General features: G+C 38.1%; 1 protein-coding gene across 1 annotated transcript; it reads right to left on the bottom strand.

The window, feature by feature from the left end:
- Window positions 1-18,748: 18,748 nt before the first annotated feature.
- On the bottom strand, window positions 18,749-24,613 carry LOC307012821 (C-type lectin domain family 12 member B-like). The gene is made up of 7 exons (XM_079640011.1): window positions 24,525-24,613; window positions 23,689-23,751; window positions 21,988-22,083; window positions 20,098-20,418; window positions 19,846-20,009; window positions 19,617-19,714; window positions 18,749-19,542 (listed from the first exon to the last, which is right to left on the bottom strand). The coding sequence occupies exons 1-7, from the start codon at window positions 24,595-24,597 to the stop codon at window positions 19,416-19,418; spliced, it is 942 nt and encodes a 313-aa protein (XP_079496137.1). The 5' UTR covers window positions 24,598-24,613; the 3' UTR covers window positions 18,749-19,415.
- Between the last annotated feature and the right edge of the window lie 430 nt (window positions 24,614-25,043).

The following is a 25,043-nucleotide window of genomic DNA, read 5'->3' as shown; positions in this document are numbered from 1 at the left end:
TAAAATACATATTATCCTGAAATAGACCATCCTGCATAAATGAGTAGGCCTACTTTTACTTTTTGTACTTTAAGTATATTTTGATGCGTATACTTATGGACTGGGATTTTGAATGCAGGAATTTTACTTGTAACAAAGTATTCCTAAACTCTGGTACTTCTACTTTTACTTAAGTAAAGTAGTATTAAGAGTACTTCTTCCACCTCTGAGTATAAAGATATATCTTTATAAATGTATACACTAGATACAAATCCAAAAGCTTGCTTGGTTGCACACAGAATAGACATACTTCATTAAATACGTACCCTAAAAAAACATCATATTGCCTTACCCCGGGAATCCACCGGGTCCGTCTGCGCCACGTTACAGCTGCGCCGCGGTTTTGTTCCGACCTCCAGCCTCAAACCCTACCGCGCGCGTTTCAGAAGCGGAGCGTCTTGCGTGCCGGCTCGCAGTTTTTGTTGATTTGGGCATATTTCCTGGACAGGCTACTTTGTACAAACAAAGTTAATAATAATAATTGTAATATTCCCAGGGCCGTCCCTGGCCAACTTGGGGCCCCAAGCGACAGGAGTAGAAAAAAAATGTTGGGAAACAAAGTACTTTGCAAATATAATTCCTGTTTATTATTATTATTATGAACACAGTTACTTTTTTATACAGTGAGGTAAATGGTAAATGTGCATGTATGTCGTTCAGTATGCGTTTACAGGTGAATTGAATACGTCTGCATTTCCTGCCAAATATAGCCTCAAAAAGATTAAAATATAATTAATGCAAATAAACTACTTCTACTAATAATAATAATCATAATCAATTTAATAATATAAATACTATATTATTTTATTTTAATATAGTTGTAATATAGTCAAGACAAAACATGCTTATTACATGCTCAAAAACTGATATTTCTTAAATCTGTATTCAAATGTAGTTCCCTCTGTCAGCAATGTATCAACAACTACACACATTTCTATCAGTATTTCTCTGTGTTGTGGTTGACATGATGATGACTGTTAGATCAGTTATCAGTTTAGATAAAGGCTGATAGATGTTTATGATTTAAAGTGTTTAGTAATGTGTCTCTTACCTATTAGTCAGATCACTTCCATCTGCCCACTTCCATTTCCCGTTTTCAACTCTCAAGCCAATCCAGCTTCCATCAGTTGATATACTGTTATAATTGATGATGTTCTGACAATAGAGAAACATTCATCAGGTATTTAAATATAATACTCAAATCAACATGTTATGAGATAAGTACTATATACTGTAGGTAGGTAGATAGATAGATAGATAGATAGATAGATAGATAGATAGATAGATAGATAGATCGATAGATCGATCGATCGATCGATAGATAGATAGATAAATAGATAGATACTTTTTCATTATAATTGTGTTACCTTTTCCTTTTCATTATGTGCGGCAGCCAAATATGCATTAAGCGCTCTCCCGTATTCTCGAGCTTCTTCCCAGGTTAACCACCCTGTAGGGTCAGGGTTATAGGCCGAATAGCAGCTCGGCCCGTAGGGTAACCAGTTCTTCTCACAAGGTTGACATTTTCCCTGAAACAACAGAGACCAACCCATTATCCACATCATGACTGCTTTGTAATTGTGATGATCATTATTTAATTTTTGGGATATATATTTGTTAAATGGCAAAAAATAAAGCACATTTCAACAACAAGGCACTTTAAAGTACTGTAAAAAAATAATTAAATTAGAAAACCATAATGCAAAACAAACACAATATATAGTGACATTTAAACTGATATCAATCGATAAAAAGTTGTAATCACGATATTCACTAAAACGACTACTCACGATTAACCACAAGTTAAAACTTCTAGTATTTACTTGTATTTTGGAGGTTAATAAAAACAAATAGGCCTACATGTGTGGTGTTGTAATAAATAAATGTTTTTAGAGAAAATCAGATGGTTTAATGTGCGATACACATGCTCGTATCGTATGGTAGTCTACTACCATGGCAGTTCTCATATTTCCAACGCATTCTCACTCCCAACCCGTCACATATTGACGGACGGTCAGGGCCACTTCCCGTCACTCTATTACGTACAGGGTACCCCTTGAGAGTCAGTTTTCAATGGGCAGGGCGTCCAATTGACTTGCATAGAGCTCCCTGAACGTTGGTAATAGACGAGTTGGGATCGCGGCGAAATGCTCTCCGCAGATCCATTCTCACAGCGTTTATCAACCTTTTTCTTACTCAATATCAAGCCACACTTATTTTTTGTACTTCTTTATTTTAATTGAATAATGCAGGATTTTTGTTGCCGTCAGTTATGGGAAGAGTAGGGGCTCAGAATACTGAAATCTGTATTGTTTCATCGTTTTTTCCTTCTAATTTTGTATTCTTTTCTAAACCACACACTGTTATTTACTCAACAATAACACATAGTTGTCCTTGTGTTTATTTATTTGTTTGATTAATGAACACAAGTTGGAGTCCATCAGAAACGAGGGTCGGAGCAGCTCATATAGTTGCTTTAGAGAATTTTACACCCGGAAGTAAGTATTCTCTCCGCTTCGCTTGACAAACCCTGTGATAGTTCTCAAGCATGTGCGCCGAGGGTTACACCGAGCGTCGAACAGCACTTTGAAATGGGATGGAACCACGGCAGACTGTCCAAAACTGGATTTGAAACACTTTTTCTTTTACCGGCTGTACTCACCTTTCAAGTGTAGCAATGTGGCTTTTATCCTGGATAAAGTGTTTAAGTCATGGATGTTTAAAGTTTAACGTCTTCATATTTGTCTAATATTATAGTTGACTTTTGATTCAGGAAGTATGACGCGCTGTGCTGTCAGTACGCTTGTCCATGTTTGTGATTGGTCGAATGCTCCAAATACCACCCCTTTCATGTGAACGTGCACCTAACTAGATAGGGCACGGCTGGCTTGAACGATCCACTTGATAACCGGCGCCGTAGGCCCAATCCCAAACCGCCCCCTACACCCTACCCCTACACACTAACCCTCCGTTTGCGCGTTCGCGTGGAGGGTCCGCAATATTAAGTGCTATTCCAAACCAACGAGTGTGGAGCGGTGTGGAGGAGGAGTGGGCTATCAAGCCCTCAAACAGCGAGTCAGCAGCGGTGCTGACTTGAGACCGGTCTCTACCTATGGTCTCTTATCATATATTTCCTTATCTGAGTCAGCTTCTTGAGCCGTATCTGGCCGTGCAACACTTACAGTGTCACATACTGTATGCAGAAGTATTATTTTAAGCAACACATTACGAAACACCTGAGTCAAATGTAATTAAAGTCAGATCGTGTCTTAGACGGAGCATATCATAAACCTGTTAATGTACGCATTCAAACACTTTTTCTTGTACCAGCTGTATTCACCTTGCAGGTTCAGGAAGTATGACGCGCTGCGCTGTCAGTACGCTTCTCCATGTTTGTGATTGGTCGAATGCTCCAAATACCACCCCTCTAATGTGAACGCGCACCTAAGAAGATAGGGCACGGCTGGCTTGAGCGATCCACTTGATAACCCGTGTCGTAGTACCGTTTAGCGAGAGCGCGTATGTTTTGGATTAGGCCAACCGGCTAACTCAAACATATCCAGGTTAGGTTGAACCAGCTTCGTAGTACAGGCCCCTGATCTCATTCTATCATAACATATTACATAAGTAAGGGATAATGTGCAGCGACTTGGTCATTATGGGGAAAAGAACACCTTCATGCCGATCTAGATCCCTCCGCTTCGCGTCGGGCTCCTGATCGGCCTGTCGGTTTTCTTTTCCCCATAATGACCAAGTCGCTGCACATTATCCCGCTTATTACATGGCCACATTCTCAACAAAGTAACGTTATGACTCCCACTATTAATTGAAAGGCTTTTATGGATTTAGAAAATGATTTTATTGATTTAAAAAATAGTTGTATTGATTTAAATTGACATGCATCCGCTAAGAAAAATAGTCCGTTGTTACTGTTCGAACTAACGTAGCAACGGCAGGAACTGCTTCGATAGCGTTTTTGAGGAGCTTTTTGATTACAGATTTGAAAACATCGCTCCTTGCTTTAAAAGTAGCACAATTCATTATGTCAAACCTTGGAAAGTATCTAGATATCCCTGCCCTAATGCCAAAGTAACTGGCAACTGAATATGTGTCGCCGTTTGATGTCTATGTCTGGACCGCTGCGTAAAAAGGAGGATTTCTGCCCGTTACTTCTCCGCTGTTTTCTTGTCGCTCTTGTCTTGTCAGTTAGAAAGGTACAAACTGTACACAGTTAAATCGAACGGACTTCTTTGTGCAGATGTGAGCGTCCTTAACAACGGTCAATAAGTCCTTGGCAGCGGTCTGTCTGTTCGGTATTAACAACGTGTCACGTGTTCTGAATTGACCAATCATAATCGAGTATTCAACTAAGCCATGTAATAATTGGCAATAACATGTTCGTTCTGCCTTGATTAAAGCCTAATGATGTTTTCAAGGAAAAATTCAAAAACAACAATGTGTGGCAGCACATTTATTCACCGGTGAACAGAGTAAAACATGAAATTGCTTATAGATAGAAATACAGATAGATAAAATGATCCGTCAGCTTTGCAAATAAACAAAGTCTACATCAGAATACTCGATGAAACAGACTCAGGAACATTGTATTGAGAACAAGTGATGCAGCGCCCTCTGTTGGCCGTTAGAAGCAATACAAGGAAATGGTCCATAATCTTTGCAATAATCTGCAGATTTTACGCGTTGCATCTCTAACAAAATAGAATAAAAATGTTCACACAAAACAGTACAACTATCTTAACCATCCATATCTGATACAAAGACAATAACATTTTTAGAAATAAATAAATATTTGCATTAATTTAGCAACCTCCAATAAAGTCAAAGTAAAAGTATATTGATTTTAAAATTATCCACAAAATATACTAGTTAACTTTTGTGTCGCATTGTTTATTTTAAGTTCATGCAATGTTTATGTAGTCGAGCTGTAACAGAAAAACGAGTTGATCCGCCCAGACTGATAAAAACACCATAGAAATGTTAAGGAAATGAATAATTGCATTATTTTGAGTGATTATATTATATTAAGTGGAACTAAAAGTATATTGATGTCAAAATAATCCACATTATATAAGTTTGTCTTATTGTTTGTATTGAGTTTATTAAAGGTTTATGGAATTAGTGGGTTTTTTCCCTTTTTTGTTTGACAAGGTCAAATCTCTGCACATTTATGGAATTTGTTTTTATTTTAAAAGTAGGATAATTCATAGTTTTACATTTATAGGCCTGTTAATGGATTTCATTTTCTTTGAGAGTGTCCTGTTTAAACAGGGAGAGATAAAGCCTTCTTCTGGCAGATCCATTGTTTGTGGTAATCACAGCGCACTGATACCCAGTTGTTTTCTCTCAGGACAGAGATTGCACAGCGACCTTTAACAGGATCTGCAATAAAGGAGCTGAGGAGAGAACATGATGTTTAGATAAAGGCTGATCGATGTTATTATTCAAAGTGTTTACAGTAATGAATCTCTTACCTATCATTCAGATCACTTCCATCCACCCACTTCCATTTCTCATCTTCAACTCTCAGACCAATCCAGAATCCGTTAGTTCCTGAACTCAATGGGCTGTATTTATTGATGATGTCGTTCTAACAAAAGAGAAACAGATATCAGGTATTTACACCGTATAAGTAAATAAGCACATAATGACCTAAAGACCCAACGTGTGTTCAGACCTACAAAAAAATATATAGACTTTTCATAATCGCATCATATTAATGGGTTTACCTTTTCAGCAGGAGTATGTGCAACAGCCAAATCTGAATTCTCTCCTTTGCAGTCTTCTCGAGCTTCTTCCCAGGTTTTCCAACGAGGAGAAGGAGGGTCCTTGATTGCATAGCAGCTGGGCTGAGAGAGTCCCCATCCAGACTGACAGGATTGACACTTATCATCTGAAACAACAGAGTCCAAACAATCAACAACATGACTGCAGTATGAACATTTTGTAATTATGACCTAATATATAAGATCTGAACATACCGGTATTTCCTAAGCAGTAGGAATCGATGCTCCACTGAGTTCGACTGATGTTGAGCTCATTCCAGTTTGTCTTATTCCAGTTTGTCTCCATGTTTTGTATTTGCTGTATCAAGTCGTTCTTCTGGGTCTCCAGCTCCTGGTTTAGTTTGTTCAGCTCCTGGACTCCTGCAGTCAGCTCCTGGAATCCTGCAGTCAGCTCCTGGACTTCTGCAGACAGGTTGGTGTTGTTGCTTTCTAAGACAGTATAGGCTTGTTTCAGGTTGTCCCACCGGACCGTGAGATTCTCCCGTGACTCCAGCTCCTGGATTCTTGAAGTCAGGTTCAGGATTTCTGCAGTCTGCTTGGCGTTGTCTTCAGAAAGTTCAGAGGTAACTACAGAGAGAGAGGAAGGTGTTGGGCTGTAAGGCTTGTGTCTCTGAGTGATTAATGATCATAATAGACATTAAAGAACAGGTTCATATGTTTTATCTTCCTTAAAACAATAGTCAGACGCACATATAAACATGTGAACGGAGCAGCATTGATGGTCTAAGATTTTTAAATCAAGTGTTTATCTTCTGGAGTATAAAATAAGGATTACACCTAACAAAAACTGTTTCTATGTACATGTGGGCATCTGACCAACCCAGTCTCACGGCATTTCGTGTTATAGTCACGACATTTAATCTATTGATTCGTGTTCACCAACACGATTCTCCCCTTTTTTTTCGTGTCACACAGAACGATTTTAAAAGCAATGTATTTCTATTGGTAGTGTGTCTCGTGCCTGCAGCACGTCTTTTTGTCCGGTCGGGTCTTGGAAGAACGGAAGCTGCGTAGTTCATAAAAACATGTTCTTACTCAATATCAAGCCACGATTATTGTTTTTATTTTAAATCGTATTGTGTCTGACTTTTTTTGCCGTCCGCTAGGAAAAGAAATGGGGCTCAGAATACTGAAATATGTGGTTTTAAAAAAAAATGTTTCCTTCTAATTTGATATTATTTTCTAAATAACACACTGTTATTTACTCAACTTGTTTTTATTTATTTGTTTAATTCTGTTATCTCTGGCTTTTTTGGCGTCCGTCAGGAACTGAATTTCAAAATAAAGTAACAGGAAACATAAGGGACATTTTGAGCATCATTACGATAAACACCACACCCACTGAACTGATTACCCAAGATCCTCAGCTATGGTTTAAGCTCGGTGAATGGATGTTTTAGCCTCAATGCACGTTGGGATATGGTTTTAATGCGATATGAAATCCGCAAAAAACATTTCGGAGTTTAGGATGGCCGAAGACACTACACTAACCATAATCCTCAGCTATCATTTGGGACTACAGTCCCTTTGCTTGAAAACCCTGTGATTAATCTTCAAGGTCTGGGATTGGATGTTGGAGTGGCAGTGCGCCAAGGTTACGCCGAGCGTACACTACAAGACATCTATCAATTGTTTGTTTGTTTGTAGCCTTTATTTAACCAGGTGCAAATCCCATTGAGATCAACGATCTCTTTTTCAAGGCAGACCTGCAGCACATTGGAAATCAATATGTGTACCTCCACCATTAAACTGTCATATTCTGCACATTTCTTATTCTATCTACATACATAAGAGTATAATTAATGTGTATAATATCAGTTAAAGTAAGTGCTTCAAAATAGTTAACATTGCAGTTAAGTAATATATTAGACTTTAAGTACTTTGTCAGGCTTAATATTTATCTGTAGATACCCCCAAAGCTTTTTTCTTATTTAGAAGAAGACCTTAAGCTAAGGTATACTTTAATGTTTAAATAAAGGTTAATTCGTTTTTCTGTTTTGCACATCCTCCTATTAATATCTTTGTACATTCAGATCAGATTCAGATACAACTTTATTGTCATTACATAGTACATGTAATAGTGACGAAATGTAAGTTTAGGCATCTTACCAGAAGTGAAAAATAACAGTGCAGGAGTCATACAGTAATGAGAATAATTTATAAATAGAATAATTATAAATAGGCTATAAACAGATGAATATATACAGTGTAAACGGCATTGACAGTAAAATATATAAACAGGTGGGTGGTGGGTATGGGCTTGAGTCTATCAGCGGGCAGAGTTCAGCAGGGTAACAGCCCTGGGGAAGAAGCTGACCCTGAACCTGCTGGTCTTGGACCGGTGGCTCCTAAGGCGCCTCCCCGAGGGTATACGCCGCCTGTGGGCACTTCCGCTCAGCAGAGTAGACTGAGCAGGCTCAGGTGATCTGGCGATCTCCGGAATGATACAGAGATCATCTGTTAACACTAGAACTCCCAGAGATTTTTTATACCTAAAACCGCCACCGGGGTCAAATTGACCCGGCATTAGAATGCATTGATTTTTAAGGTAAAATTATTGCTTTAAAAAGAAAAATGGTCCTGTGTTATTGGTATTTTGACAAGCAATTTTATTAAATTGTTTCGTTTATAAACGCTACAATGTAGCGTTTCGTTAGGCGGTTGTCATTGTTGGGTGAAAAGCAAACAGCTGTTTGCTGCGCAGCGCAGCGCGAGCAGTCTCCCGTGAGCGGGAGCACACTCCTTGAAGACTGTCGCTATGAATATATCTATCCATCTATCTCTCTCTCTCTCAATCAATCTCTCAATCTATAAGGAACCGCAGTAGACAAAAGGCGTCGCTATAGCAACATGTCATGTTTGTTTACACGCAAAATCAATAGCGCGAAAAGGGGTGCTGTCAATATGACCCGCTTGGCAGAAATAGGTATAAATGGCAATATTTTGGGCGATTTCTTCAATCTGACTTCATATTGACAATGTTTAACAACATAGGGTGCTACATAACACACTTTCAGGAAAAGTCACGGACTGGGAGACTTTAATATTTTATTGAAAAAAAGTTACATACAATAAAAAACAGCTCTGGCTCAAATTGACCCGATTGACGGTTCTAGCGTTAAAGAGTTGGAATGGCATAGTCCAATGTCCAGGAACTGTTGTCGGCTGTATGAAGTTAGTGAAAGGCTGTTCCGAGTGATTAAACTTAATAAAAGTAGACAAATAAATACTATTTTGCTAATTCTAGAAAGACACTGAGCCTTGCGTTGTTCGGATTACGAAACTAAACTGTTTTATTGTAGAGATCACTACTTTCCCCCTATTTTGGATGTACTCGTAATATTTCTTTCCTCAAATATAACATTAAAAAAAATCAATAACATGCTTTAACCACTAGGCGGTGCACACAAGGTACACACAGTATATAATGCCATAATAACTTTGTATTATTAGTATAGGACACTTATGTATGTATAACATCTGAAGATGTGTAGTTTTATTCATGTTTTCACATAATTTTACAGGATATTGCTATATTATTTCACATATTGTAGTTCTACACATTAATATCTGATTTGTAAAACATCACAGACAGAAAGGTATATCCATAATTTAATGGTAAGCTATTGAAATTCTGATTCCATAGATGTGTCTAATACAACCTATCTACCAATTGGATCAAATATAAAAGTCAGCCGAATTAATGTTGATACTGCTAGGAGACGTATTGTGTGAAGAGAAACTGAAGATGTTGTTTAATTGCTGATATATTTATGATCCACGTCACATATTCAGTTTCGGTGGCATTTCTTCAAGTTTGTCCAGAAGTCTTCTCATCAGGGCTCTATATATAAATAACTACGGAATATGTGTAATATTTAATGCAGCCGAACCGTGTATTACAATGCCGTTATGATGACTTCCAAAGAGAAAAGCAAGTACACTCGGATTAAACTATTGTTATTATTTTTTTTAAAGGTTTTTCGGATTTAATATTGCATAAACACCATATCCCAACGTGCATTTCGGCTAAACAATTCAATCACCAAGCTTAAACCATAGCTGAGGATGTTGGTTAATCAGTTCAGTGGGTGTGTATCTGTTTCCGATTATTTTATTTTTAAATTCAGTTCCTGACGGACGCCAAAAAAGCCAGAGATGATAGAATTAAACAAATAAATAAAAACAAGGATAATTGTGTGTTATTGTTGAGTAAATAACAGTGTGTTATTTAGAAAATAATAACAAATTAGAAGGAAAAAAAGATTTAAAAAACACAGATTCCAGTATTCTGAGGCTCTAAGCCCCATTTATTTTCCTCGCAAACAAAGTCAGACATTCTACGATTTAAAATAAAAACAGTAATCGTGGCTTGATATTGAGTAAGAACATGTTTTTATGAACCCCACAGCTTCCGGTCTTCCATGACCCGACCGGACAAAAAGACGTGGTGCAGGCAAGAAACATACTACCAATAGCTTTTAAAATCGTTCTGTGTGACACGAAAAAAAGGGGGAAATTGTGTTGGTGAACACGAATCAATAGATTAAATGTTGTGACTATAACATGCCGTGAGACTGGGTTGCATCATGTGCTGAAAAGGCTGAATATTTTGATATTTTAATGGTTTCTGTAGCCGAAAGTATGCTGAAGTTATTGAGAGCCAAACTATTTGGTGAAATAATAAGAAAAAGAAAAAGATGATTAAAGAAAAAAAAAAAAAAAAAAAAATCAAATTAACATAACAATTGAATGTGTCTTTAACATAATGGAATAGTTTTAAGTACACATGTTTTTAATATGTGCAACCGATGTACATCATGTGAATCCAACAGCCTTTTTTTTCAGTGTGGTCTCCTTCTCTACTGTAGACATCTCACAACAGTAAACAGCCTTTTGTAAAATATGGAGAACACAAGCAGACACCTACACACACACACACACACACACACACACACACACACACACACACACACACACACACACACACACACACACACACACACACACACACACACACACACACACACACACACACACACACACACACACACACACACACACACACACACACACACACACACACGATACTCACAGTAGATACGAAGACCCATGATGGCTAACAGTATGATCCAACACACTGCTATTGGAAGAAAAAACCTCAAGCCTGAAAAACAAGCATTCAGTTAAAAAATCTTAACAAAGGTTTTAAAGTCATATACACAGATACAGTTTAGTCTAAAAACGGTGGTCACAGGATGGTTAAAACGTTTAATACAAACATATTCAAGACTTAAAAGAAATACAAAAGATAGTGCAAGCACAGGAGATTAGCTTTATCTTAATGCCTAAAATCATTTAACAGGCTAAGCTAATACTTTCAATACATTATAAACACACCACAAAGATAGCTAAACCTTTTCAACCTTTGTCACTATCTCACTGTTTTAACTTTATTTTATTTTTTTAAACATGTTAACAGTATTAAATAGTGAAATGTATTGATCATGCACCTGGAGGGGATGCCTTTGTATCCACGGTGCCTTCTGGTGCAGCTCCTTTTTTGGCGTGGTCTGAAAAATAAAAACGTAATGTGTTGTGTTTTTATGAAGTTTATCAGAATCAGAACCAGGTTTATTACAAGTTAGGTTGACACAGACGAGGAATTTCACTTGGTGTTGTGTTACATACAAATAAAAATAAAACAAAAATGTAAAACACAGATATAGAAATAATAGCAATATTTACATTTCATATGGTTATAATCATATGAATAGAATTGGAATAAAATATGTGCAGTGATGATAAACAAGATAGTGTATACATTGTGTGCATTAAAGGTGGGGTAGGTAAGTTTGAGAAACCGGCTCGAGATACACTTGTTGTTATATTCCATGGAATGCTCTTAACATCCCGATAGCAATGAATATCTTAAATGCTTTGACAAAAAATACATACAAATCTGTGGAAGCCGTGGTACTGTAAAAAGCACGACCAATCATCTGAGCCGGCCCGGCTAAAGTAACTGGATGGCCGACCTGCCTGTCAGCCTTCCATCTGTGCACAAATTTATCTCGTGCCCTCATTGGTCATGTGCGCGTTCGTGTGTGTTGGAGGAGGGGCTCTGTGAGGAAGTGGCAGATTTTTTCCGGTTGTGTATTTTCAAATTCTGGCGCACTCGAGCCGGTTTCTCCATAATTACATACCCCACCTTTAATGTGCATTTAACTCCCAAATTGTTGATGGCTATCATCAGCAAACAGTCTATTGGTGGAAAATACAATGAAGAAGAGATACCTCTGGCCTGAGTAACTATACAACATGAATTAACCGTGAAAAATGATTTGAATTAATATAGAAGAAAAGAGCTGATTTAATATTCACATGTTTAACCTTCATCACTATTTTATTTAAATAATAAGACTGTTGAATAGATCTCATGGTTGCTTGTGTTCACAGCTCACCTGGACGCGTTGCCTTTTTATCCGCAGGGCCTTCTGGTACATTCACATAGTCAATTTCTTCTGTGATTTCCTCTGGAAGATAAACACATACTGTTTCATCAGATATGTAGTTTCACTCAAATTATGTTCAGCACGCATGAGGAACCATTTCACTAAATGATGGACTTTATAATCAAACTCAACGATGTAAAATGAGTTGCTGTCACGCAAATAATCAGAGCAGAAAAGCAGAACTAAAAACACGGAGAAGTGTATCATGCTGACTTTTTAAAACGAGATTAAAGACCAATTAGACAAACTGAAATATCTTAATAAAAACATTTGTACATGTTACTGTTGAAAATGGAGTACATTTTGTATTTAGTACAATAGTTAATCATCGGTGGTTAACTAGAATTTACTCAATTTACTCAAAAGAAATCCCCAATGCATTAAATATTATGTTTCTTTATTACATGGTTTAGTTGAATACTCAATTCTGATTGGTCAATTCAGAACACGTGACACGTTGTTAATCCAGTAGTAGGCTACAGACCGCCGTAAAGGATTTATTTACCGTTGTTAAGGACGCTCACATCTGCAAAGAGAAGTCTGGTCCATTTAACCATGCAAAACCCACAAAAAACAGGGAAAACGAGGGGCAAAAGCCCATTAAAAGTGGCTTAGTTTGTAAACTGTTTGCTTGTCTTTAGTTGTCTGTTGTCTCCCGTCTGTGAGCAACATGGAGGATTTTAATATTAATTTTAATATATTTGGAGAGCACAGTAATTTGGATGATGAGTCCCCAGCGAAGAAAAGAAAAAGACAAGAGGGACAAGAAAACATCGGAGAAGTAAGAGAGGCGCAAAGACCACATATGGGCTATGAATCTCATTAAAGACCAGCTGATTGAATATTTAAAATAATTAATGCTGGGGAGTGGTCAAGCCTCGGAAGCAAAAAAACCATGTTGATAAAGGCAAATAAAAACATATCATAGGTTATATCTTAGACACAGATAAACTCTGGAATATTCTTTAATTACCCATATCCTTGATTATTTTTCCTTTCGTCCTGAACAAAGTCCTGCTGCAGTCCTGATGAGAGCGTCTCTCTGATGTGACGGTTCAGTAGACTTCTGCTTCGAGGTGGAGATGGCATCTTTTTAATCTCCTGTTCTCACGTCATGTTGACACTTCCCAAATAGTCTCAACCGGAACTTGAAACAAGTGGCCCTTTCACAGAGTTTTAATAGAGTCACACATCCAACATATTGGATGTCCTAATGATATAATCATATTAACTGCATTTTGGAAATCTCCAATGGATTAGCCACCAACATGCTCTCAATGCCACTTCATGTCCCTCTCTGGAGCTAGTGACTACATTTTGAGGCCTGATTTCCTTTTGTTTTATTTTCATAAAACATATTACATCCTTGTGAATAAGATTGTTTGTCCTGACTTGATTAAAGCCTACTGATGTTTTCAAGAAAAATACAAAACAACAATGGAAGGCATCACATTTATTCACTGGTGACAACAGAGTAAAACATGACATTGCTTATAGATAGGGATGAACTAAGATTAATTAACAATGAGCTACACAACTAAATACATCACAGCACTTGGAAACAGACTCTAGAGAACATTCCTGTTGAGACGAAGGCAGCGCCCTCTGTTGGCCGTGCAAAAGCAAAATTATAAAACGGACAAGTCAAATCAAGCAATCTGATTGGTTCTTAGCCGTGATATACTGAGCGTATACCACGGGTAGAATTGTAAATTACTTTTCACAACAAGTCAGTATCCCTCCGCGTCTGAGAAAAACAGTATACCGTTGGGCTGAAAAGCAAACTGCCTGCAGTTAAGCTAAGGGGGTTGTCGACCCTCCGCTTCGCGTCGGGTCGAACCACGCCCCTTAGCTGTGATATAATGAGCATATACCACGGCCTGTCGTGAGCTATTGCTTAATTATAACATGTCACACATAAACTTTCACACATCTGCAAATGTTAAGCATTGGATCTCTCGTAAAGAAGAAGAAGATGAGGTGCGTCGTCCTGCAACACAGAATAAAGGTTTAGGAAATTGATAATTGCATTCAATTTGCAAGGCATAAGAAGTGAAATGTAAGTAGAATTATTGGTAGTTTGATATGTATAACGCTGTTGATATAACAACAAGTCCTCCAACTCATACGACCCTGTTCAGGCCCTTATTACAACCAAATATGTCGTTTGTTCAAGCGCTTAATACGTCCTATAATTACGTTTGAAAGTTTTCGCCCTCTAGTGCTCCCGTTGAATGCTAACGTTACAGATGGTCATTTATTCACAAATAACCCTCTCTGTAAAATCCTAAAATGTAGGATAGTTTGGCCATTAAAACGCTTTTTGAGTAGATTTCTGGCGAGAAGTGTATATTGTACTTTTAGAATCCACGTCCAGTCGATATGTAGGATCTATAGTTTGATGGATATTAAGAAGATGATTTGAGGTATGCGGCAGCCTCCATGTAAAGTTACGGGTTGAAAACAGTATTTCCGGTCTCGACGTTTTCATAATAAAACCAATGATCAAATGATTTAACAGTGATATCTGCCGTACTCATCAACTAAAAAACATCAGTTTATCCTTGTTAATTGTACGACATTTATTGGTTTAAATTGTGTCCAATGCTTTTGTGTTTTTCCCATAGGTTTTTCTCTTTCTAAGCTAAATTCACAATTAATCTGCTTGTTTTCCTCTCAGGTTTTGGATTTGCGCAGTCAGCTTAGATGGCATCATTTGTAGATATTAAAAAGGTAACTACAGAGATAGACAGAGGAAGGTGTCGGGCTGAGATGATTTTGTGGGTGTTTTCATGATCATAATAGATATTTGAGAATGGGTTCCCTGGAATCTATCTTTAAGCAATAATAAGGTGCCCATGTGAACATTGACTGTTTAGAAGTGACCAATAAGGATCAACACAAACACACATCTTCAATGAACTGAAATTCATATATATAATGTACTCACAGTAGATACGAAGGCCCACGATGGCTAACAGTACGAGCCAACACAATGCCATCAGAAGAGTGTTCTGAGTGAAGAAGAGAAACCATCGACCCGAAAAATAAGAACAACAACATTTAACAGCCAAAATACTTTAAAATGTGGATTGTTTTGTGTTCATAATGCACCTGGACGGGTTCTCTTTTTATCCACAGCGCCTCTTGAGGCATTAACATAGTCAGCTTCTTCTTCTTCAATTTCCTCTGAACGATAAACACATCATTTATATTTGAGTGCAGCTTTTCTCCAAATATGTTGAGCATCCATGAGGAACCATTGTATTAAAATATGGATTTTATGATGAAATCAATATTAAAAAGCGAATGAAATCAAGCATAATATCAGAAGCAAAAATCAACAATGTATTTCTACACAGAAAGGGTTAGGGTAAGCTTTAATGTATGAGTAATGTTCCAGACACGGATATTAATCTAAAGCCGAACTAAAAACCACACACAGAGAATTGTTCGGTTCTCACGCTGACTTTTGTTTTTAAAATCACAAACATATATCTTTCTGCTGAAGCTAAAAACCATTAGACAAACTAAAACCAAATAAATTGTTTATTTTTTTCATAAAAGGTGTTGATACATCGACAGCTTCTTACTCAATTTATTCTGAGAGAAACAAATGCATTGCATTTATAAATCTGTGTTTATCAGAGTTTGAAAATCACAATTTTAGAGATCAAATTTGAAATAAATGTTGGTGTTTTAAACCCTTTGTTGCTCAGATCTGGTCAAGAATCAGAAACACTATGAATAGGAAAAAATGTATACAATGTCTCGGTAAAAGAAAAAAGCAATGTTTTACACTCACACACAAATTAGAATATATTTAATTACGCATTTCATTCTGAGTTCTTCTGTTCATCGTGGACAAGAGTCTGAAGTCCTGCTGCAGACCTGAGGCTGTCAGAGAGCGTCTGCTCTGAGGTTATGGTGTGAAGTTTTAACAGAGTCAGACATGTTGCAACCTATCGAATCGTTTTGACCTTATTTGGCTTGATTCAAACTTGCTGACAACGTCAACGAGCGATATGAAAGAAAACGACTAGGACAAATGATATGCATGGAGAAATAAAGGAGGGGACCCAGGATGGAGCCCTGTGGGACCCCAGTGATGAGTTGATGAAGGTCGGAAACAAACCCTCTTCAAGTCACCCAAATACTGATAAAACTGGTTTGGGAACGTCCTGTTAAAGCATGCACCCAAAGTAATTGAATCCAACATCTGACAAACAAGAAACTCTTTTATTTTTAATACATATAATTGGGTCCTTCAATAAGTCACGACGTAATTAGTAACATGATAACATGACGTGTAATCAGTAACATGATTTTGGTGTGTGTGTCTTGTTTTGTGACAGAACACATTTTTGTATGTAATATCTACATCTAGCCCTTGTGTTGTGTTCGAAAGCTGTACCGTCCATCGTGTTCGCGGGTCAATTTTGACCCATCATTTATCTCAGTACAAAACACTGAAAAAGAATGACTATCATCCAATACTGTTTTTACTACATAACTAAATTATTATGCATTCATAACCGTACAAACTGTTGTAATTTTATTTTATGGCCCCAAAACACATTACACCTCATATTCAAGAAAAAAGTGGGATTAAATTCACTCATTATATTCCCTATAGTGAAGAAGGATAATTATGTTATCTGACTATGGTCTAAGTCTATGATAGACTAATATTAGAATACCATTTTTATTTTTAAACTTTAAAAAACTTTATATTATTAACTATAGTAACTTCTGTGGTGCTACGGGTAAACATCGAACCATATAGATTCATGCTAGAAACTCAACCAATGATGTGTGTGTGTGTGTGTGTGTGTGTGTGTGTGTGTGTGTGTGTGTGTATGTGTGTGTGTGTGTGTGTGTGCGTATGTGTGCGTATGTGTGCGTATGTGTGCGTAGTGTGTGTATGTGTGCTTGTTCAGGTTCAGTGTTAGTGTACATATTCTTTGAGAAAGGTGGAGGTCCCGTGGGGGGAGTGGGGCCCAGAGGGATGGGAGACCAGGTGCATGTTGGGAACAAAATATTGTTACAGTGGATGAAGGGGGGCGGGGTCAAAGTCAAAGATGAATCTTGATTGCGCCAAATTTGACCCAGAGTCTTCCACAACAATGCTGCTGGTCTTCCCGAACCAATCACCAAATTACATACTTTTTTTTAGAGAGACCTACAGACTTGGCTAAAATGGTCAAAATCAGTTTGGTAGTGTTCATACACAGTAGCTGTTGTGGAGGATATAATGAAGCCTTGTTCTGATAAAACTATAGGGCGGTTAGTATATAATTTTAACTTGAAAAGGGTCACAGCAGACCTGAACACAACATAAGGGTTAGAGGAACTGAGCAGCATTGATGGACACTGATGCATTGATGAGTTTAAACACTATTATCACATCGTATCATCATACATACATCTTACTTAGTGTTTGCACTTTTTTTGGCCAATTCACCTCCACTTCCTGTCCCTCTCCGAATCATCCTCCTGAATCAAAAGTCAACTATTTAATTAGAAACATATGAAAACTTTAAACTTTAAACATCCATGACTTAAACACTGTATCCAGGATCAAAGCCACATAGCTGCACCTGCAAGGTGAATACAGCTGGTAAAAGAAAAAGTGTTTGAATGCGTACATTAACAGGTTTATGATATCACTGCCCCGTCTAAGACACCATCTGACTTTCATTACATTTGACTCAAGTGTTTCGTCAACTTAATGTGTTGCTTAAAATAATACTTCTGCATACAGTATGTGACACTGTGAGTGTTGCACGGCCAGATACGGCTCAGCTGACTCAGATAAGGAGATACATGATGTGATATACCGAGGACTGTACTTAATGTTACTCTGATCCGGTTACTTATGTGTGGCAGATATTTAAGTGCTAATGCTAATGTTATAATAGTCAGATTGCTCTGAAGATGGGAGGTGACATTCTATTAATGCTCACGTTCACACCGTCGGTGATTTTTGTCGGCCGTCTTTCCTGCAACGGCAGCTTTTCTGTATTTCCTTTCTCCTGTAATATGATTTGATCGCTTTAAACTCCGCACACTGAGCTCTGATTGGTCAGCAGGCGGTGCTTTCACTGAGTTGAGCTCTTGGCCTGCAACCTAACCTGCTCCGGGGCAGGTTAGCCGCTCAGCATAAGTTACCATGGAGATCTAGCCTGCTAAAAAGAGAACCAGCTTCGTAGGACCGGAAACCCAGAGTTTTCCCTGAAGTTAGCCGGCTAAGAGAAAATCCTGCTTCGTAGCATACCCCCCTGATCTCCTTCTATCTTATTTACATAACAATGGTCGCACCATGAATTAGATTGTTTCTCCAGACTTGATTAAAGCACTGATGTATTCAAGAAAAGACAAAAACAACAATGTGTGGCAGCACATTTATTCACTGGTGACAACAGAGTAAAACAAGACATTGCTCATAGATAAAAATACAGATAGATACAAATCACCCATAAACTGTGCATCATCAGAATAGCATCAGGGACAGTTTCATCCCACTGGCCAGAAGACTATTAAACACCTGAGCTTGACAATAAACCTTTGAATCTTGAATCTTGAAAAATAGTTATTTAACAGACTCTGGAACATTGTATTGAGAACAAGTGATGCAGCGCCCTCTGTTGGCCGGTAGAAGCAATACAATAAAATTGTCCATAATCTTTGCAATAATCTGCAGAGTTTAAGCGTTGCATCTCTAAAACAACAGAATAACATTATTCACACTAAACAGTATAACTATTTTAACCATCCATATCTAATAAAAACACCATAAAAATGTTAAATAAATAAATATTTGCATTAATTTAGCAAGCTCCATAGAAATTAAGTCAAACTAAAAGCACATCGATTTTAAAATAATCTACATTTTGAGTTAACTTTTTGTGTTTCATTGTTTGTATCCAGTTTGTGAAACGTTTCTGGAATTACTGTTTTTTAACCTTTTTCTGTTTTATATTTTTGTTTAGAATTTGTTTTTATTCACAAGTAATTCAAAGAGTTTATAGTAACCTTCTTAGTATGACTGCCCTGTTTAAACAGACAGAGCCTTCTTCTGGCAGATCCATTTTCCTTTCTCACCACAGCGCACTGAAAACCATTCGCCCCCGTAAAACACTGCACAGTGACCGTCAGCAGGAACAGGAGCTGGTATCAAGGAGCTGAGGAGAGAACATGATGTTTAGATAAAGACTGATACATTTTTTTTCAAAGTGTTTATCAATGAATCTCTTACCTCAGATCACTTCCATCCACCCACTTCCATTTCCCATCTTCAACTCTCAGACCAATCCAGAATCCATAAACTCCAAAGCTGTTAGCATTTCTTGCTTCCTGGAAAACAGAGAGAGAGTTGTCAGATATTTAAACATTAAACTGTAATAAACACATAATTATTATTAAGTGTGTTCAAACCTACACAAAACACAATTACTTTCTTATTTGCATCATATTAATGGGTTTACCTTTTCAGCAGGAGTATGTGCAACAGCCAAATCTGAATTATTTCCTTTGCAGTCTTCTCGAGCTTCTTCCCAGGTTTTCCAACCAGAAGAAGGAGCGTCATTATACCCATAGCAGCTGGTCTGAGAGAGTTTCCAGCCCTTCTGACAAGGTTGACACTTTTTATCTGAAACAACAGAGTCCAAACAATGAACATCATGCCTGCAGTATGTAAATATTGTAATTATGACCTAATATATAGGATCTGAACATACCGGTGTTTCCTAAGCAGTAGGAATCGATGCTCCACTGAGCTCGACTGATGTTGAGCTCATTCCAGTCATTCTGTGCCAAGTTGTTCTTCTTGGTTTCCAGCTCCTGGTTTAGTTTGGTCAGCACCTGGACTCCTGCAGACAGGTCTTTCACGTTGCTTTCTGAGACAGTATAGGCTTGTGTCAGGTTGCCCAACTGGTCCGACAGATTCTTGTTGTCCCTCGTCAAGTTTGCATTTTCTAAGCTGAGTTTTGTGTTGTTTGCCCGTAGAGTTGAGACTTCTTTCAACTGGTTTGGATCACTCTCTTGATTTAATGTAGCAACTGCAAAATGAAAATTAACTTCTTTTATAATCAAGGTTATATTGCAATTCAGTGTTTTGTCAATTTGCATCTTTTGTAAGCTTTTTCCTATCAGTCTCACGTTAAGTTTTCCGGTCTTTAGACTCAAACTAAAAATGTCTCAGTCTATCTCAAAGTGTTCTGACGTTTCCAATTCTCAGACCCATTAATATTTCACATTGCCTGAAACGCCGGGTTACGTATTGTAACCCTTGTTATATTAAAACAGGCGGAGCCCTCTACTGGACTCTGGGAGCTGCCTTATTATGCAAGCATTCACCTACTGAGGTTTCTATGGACGTAGCCGGCCCCGGGGCGGGCCTACCTGAATGCGCACGCATCTCACTTCCGTATAAAAGGAGGTCTCGCCTCCTGACCATCATCCTACACCACTCTTCAGCGAGCGGTATAAGACAGACAGTGCCCCAGGGTAGAGGGCTCCGCCTGTGCTAATATAACAAGGGTTACAATACGTAACCCGGCGTTATATCTCTCACAGGCTCCGCCCTCTACTGGACTCTATGGGTACAGTGGGCGGAGCCCCGATGTATGCACGCACTGTCGTCCAGCACACCGTTCCACCTCACTGTCCCTGACTGGCTTTAGCAGCCGATGCGCCTCACTCACCTCTCCCGAAGTCCGGGCTGCGGCCGACAGAGCACACCCTGACGCGCTGGCCTCGCAAAAGAGTGTGCTCGAAAACAGTGCTGAGGGCTCCCCTGCCTCCGCCTATAGGCAGACAGGGAAAGTCCTGTATGGGTCCACTATGCACCCTCTCTCCTGAGTCCCTAAAAAGCATGGGGAGAGCGCAAGTGCCCCCTATGTCCCCACACTCAAACATTGACCGTGCAGAGTGTGTACAGACTATAGTATGGAGGGCCGGCCCTGGCAGGCGAGGGGAGCCCTTTAGCCCTAAAGAGCGATAGCTGGGGATTCTGGGTAGTGTAGTGTCTTCTGCCATCCTTTACTCCGAAAAAATATTTGTTTCTCCGAATCGAAGGGGAAAAATACAAAAGACACACAATTTAAACCAATCAATGTTGTGTAATTAAGAAGGATAATCTGGTGTTTTTTAGTCGATGAGTAGTGCAGATATCACTGTAAAATCAATCGACAGTAAGGAGAATACTTACTTCCGGGTGTACAATTCTCCGTTATCCAATGGGAATGGACGCTCACATTGCCTTTGAAGGCAGCCGACACAAACGAATGCCGTGCTTCCATGAGCGTCAAATCCCGCCGCAGATGGGAATACATTGCAATCAGTTGAAAGCTATTTGCGTCCCTTTATGAAGCTGAAGGAGCCTAGGAGCGTCACAACTGCACGCCACGGGACCCTGACCAAGCGTCACTCCTGGACGATTATGGAGTGAGAGTGTGTTGGTATTTCCCACTAATGGTGGCTGAAGGTACGTACAGTATCCAACAATACTGTGGAATGTACATGACTGATATCAGATGGTGTAAACAGATAAAACAGCTGCTACTATTCTTAATGGTTTGTCTCATGTCTAAGTGTGAGATAATGCACTTCCTGTTTTGTGTACTTACTGTAGACGCAGAGTCCGATGATGCCACCGAGCAGAATGACACAGAGAATCCCCAAACAAGGGTCCAAGTGCTGAAAGCGCCGATGTCCTGCTGAGTCTAAACAACACAAATGAATCACATTAACTTTCCAAATGAAGATTGGTAACTTTCAAAGTGTCAGTCTCTTTAGTACAGATATTGAGTCACTTTTCAACTAGGACAGTATACAGTATGGTAAATGCAGATGGATCTTTTTTTTATGAGAGTAAAAGGTAAAAGACAGGAAAGGATACCAAGTTGATTTGACTAACTCAGATGCTTGAACCTTATATCAGTCAGTTATACATACATAATACAGTTCAGAACAAAGGAGTACATTTGCTCCCCTATCACTTACATTATGAGAAATGGCCTAAATAAACAAAAGGAGTGATATGGACAGCAAAAGATTGTTCAAATATTTAAACAGGCACCTGACTGTTGTTAAAGGCCGACTTAAAGAGTTGTGAACCCATTGTGTTTTGAGAAACTGCTTTATGTACTTTGCTAAAAGTGTTCCAGTGAGAGTTACCGTAGGTCTTGAGTATTAGTCACTCTAACATTATTGCAGAACAACACAAAAGTTCAATCTCTAAATAACCGTTTGCAAGAGATTTCCTAAAAACGAACCTCATATTTTGTCTGATTCATTCACAGTTTTTAACACGTTAATAACTTTGCAGATAAAAAAAACGGAAAAAGCAACAAAACCACTTGATAAAGTTTAGTAAAAGGCAGTGGTAGAATGTTACTGAATACATTTAATCAAACTGTACTTAAGGGCACATTTGAGGCACTTTACTTTACTTCAGTATTTTCTTTTCATGCCACTGTATGATTTAACTCAACTACAATTCAAATGTATCATATATCTCACTCCACTACATTTATAGCAAGTTAATAATTCAGATGCATTATTATTAAAAACATATCATGTGTTGTTATAAATATGAACAGATGGACGATAAGACAAACTACATAATAAATAAACTTAATTGGCATCTGCACATATTTATGTTTATTTAATTTAATTAGAACAATATTTGTGGGGTTTTTTATGTAATTTTAAACTTGTCTGTGTCGGGTATAAGTAGAGTTTGCTTTTTATACTTACTTACTTTTACTCAAGTAATATTTTCAATGGTGTATTTCTACTTGTAATGGATTCGTTTACCACATGGTAACTTTTACTAAAGGACCTGAATACTTTCTTCAACACTGGTAAAAGGTCTTGGTTTGGCTTAAAATAAGTACTTTTTTGTCACTTAAAACAAGTCAACAATGATTTGAAGCAGAAGAAGATATACTTTATGAATCCCTCACAGGGACATTTCTTTCTTTTTGACATTATAGACTTGTGCATACTTTGATTAGAAACTCCTTTTTTGACATGTCAAAAATAAACGGGGAATAAGACAGCTTCGTACGTGGGACCATCATTTTTTTATTAGACCAGAATGCCCCGTCTGCAAAACGTTGACATTTGTCACACTGCACACTCCCAACTTTGTAGAGCTTTGTTAGAGTACTAGGGTTACTGACAAAGCACCTACAGATATAAAGTTTAGAACAGTTCTTGTGAACTTGTTCCCTTTTAATGATAGTTATAATGGTAAAGTAGTGGTAGTAGTGGTAGAACTCCCAGTTGCAGTAACACCTGAATGCTTTTTTAATACAACTTACCCTCGTTCTTTGTTTCGCTCTGCACCTTCACCTCAACGTACTCAGTTTCCTCCCCTGTTTTTGCTGAAAGGTCAAAGGAAATGCACATGCTCAGGTCTTTTAGTGAATAAATGGATTTTTAAAGGCTGCTTTAATTGTTTTATATAGCAGAACAATTGCCTTACGATGATTGATTAATTGCAAAAATGCAGTTTTTTCCTCAGAGTGCATTAAAATGGGCAGCTTCAAAATGATGCGATTGTCTTTCAGGTATTGTATCATGCCGTTTAAAAATGGAAACAACATGATACGGGAAACTCTCAACAGATAACTAGCTCACATCGCAATTTCCTCACTGGTTTAGATGTGTTCGCGATGATATATCTCCAGTGTGAGTCGCTAAAAATCAGTTTGAATCTTTTTACGAGTTAAAGAAATATGAATTGAAGTTAAACTGAAATAGTAGAAGGTGTTCAAAGGTTCAAAGGTTTCTACCAAAAATACTATTGATGAATCAAGAAAACTCCATTATTAAAACCTAGATGCAAAATTGCGATCGTGATTTTTCTTTGTTCATTTGTAGTGAAAAGTTTGCACTCAACATTGTTATTTTGAAAAACATCAATGCAAATGTGATGATTTAGTTAAAAATCTGTTCTTTACCCACACTAAACAAATAAAAAAACTGGTAAAAAGGTAAATTATTTACAGATTTTTCATGTTTCTGGTTTCACATTTCAATTACACAACATTAAACACTTTGGATTGACTTTGCATTGATCACATTAACAAAGAGGCTCTGATTCAAATTCATAAGCAGGAAGTTAAAGTTGTTAATGTTAAATAACTAAACTTACCCGCAGGTGGAGGATTGTTGCCGGCTTTGAACACACCATAAACGTAGTTCACCTCCTCCTCTCCCTCCGCCATCACTACAGCCGCTCTGTTGAGCGCTCTCTGACTCGTAGACGGAGAAGTGTTGCCCTAATTAAACCTCTGGACATCGCAATAGGAGAACTGGTTGTTTCCGCTCTTCTGTTGAAGTCTATCTCTCAGCCTTCAAATTAACCACTTCTGCTTTTGGTCGAGAAGTTCATTTGCATCGCTTGACGTGACTAAACTTGGACCTTAGAAATAAATGGTGTGTTCTTGTTTTTTCTCTCTCTCACACACTCACACACACACACACACACACACACACACACACACACACACACACACACACACACACACACACACACACACACACACACACACATTGTGAGGAGAGTGGTCAGATTGACACTGAGAAAGTATGTCATCAGGGTCCATTAATGGTGCATTTCCACTGCAGCATGTAGCACGGTTTAAGCGTTCCGTGTTGTGTTTCCTCTTGG

This window comes from Notothenia rossii (genome assembly GCF_949606895.1).
Source record: "Notothenia rossii genome assembly, chromosome: 7".
NCBI classification, from domain to species: Eukaryota; Metazoa; Chordata; class Actinopteri; order Perciformes; family Nototheniidae; genus Notothenia; species Notothenia rossii.
Note: the sequence above shows the minus strand (reverse complement) of the source record. Positions and strands in the feature narration are given on the sequence as shown.

What these genes read in the sequence shown, in the direction of transcription:
- LOC307012821 (XM_079640011.1), bottom strand. Translation starts at nt 24,597, where the DNA reads ATGGCGGAGGGAGAGGAGGAGGTGAACTACGTTTATGGTGTGTTCAAA. An exon ending in CAACAATCCTCCACCTGCGG is followed by an intron (nt 23,752 to 24,524) that starts GTAAGTTTAGTT and finishes TTGACCTTTCAG; the next exon opens with CAAAAACAGGGGAGGAAACT. An exon ending in GTGGATGGAAGTGATCTGAG is followed by an intron (nt 19,543 to 19,616) that starts GTAAGAGATTCA and finishes TTCTCTCCTCAG; the next exon opens with CTCCTTGATACCAGCTCCTG.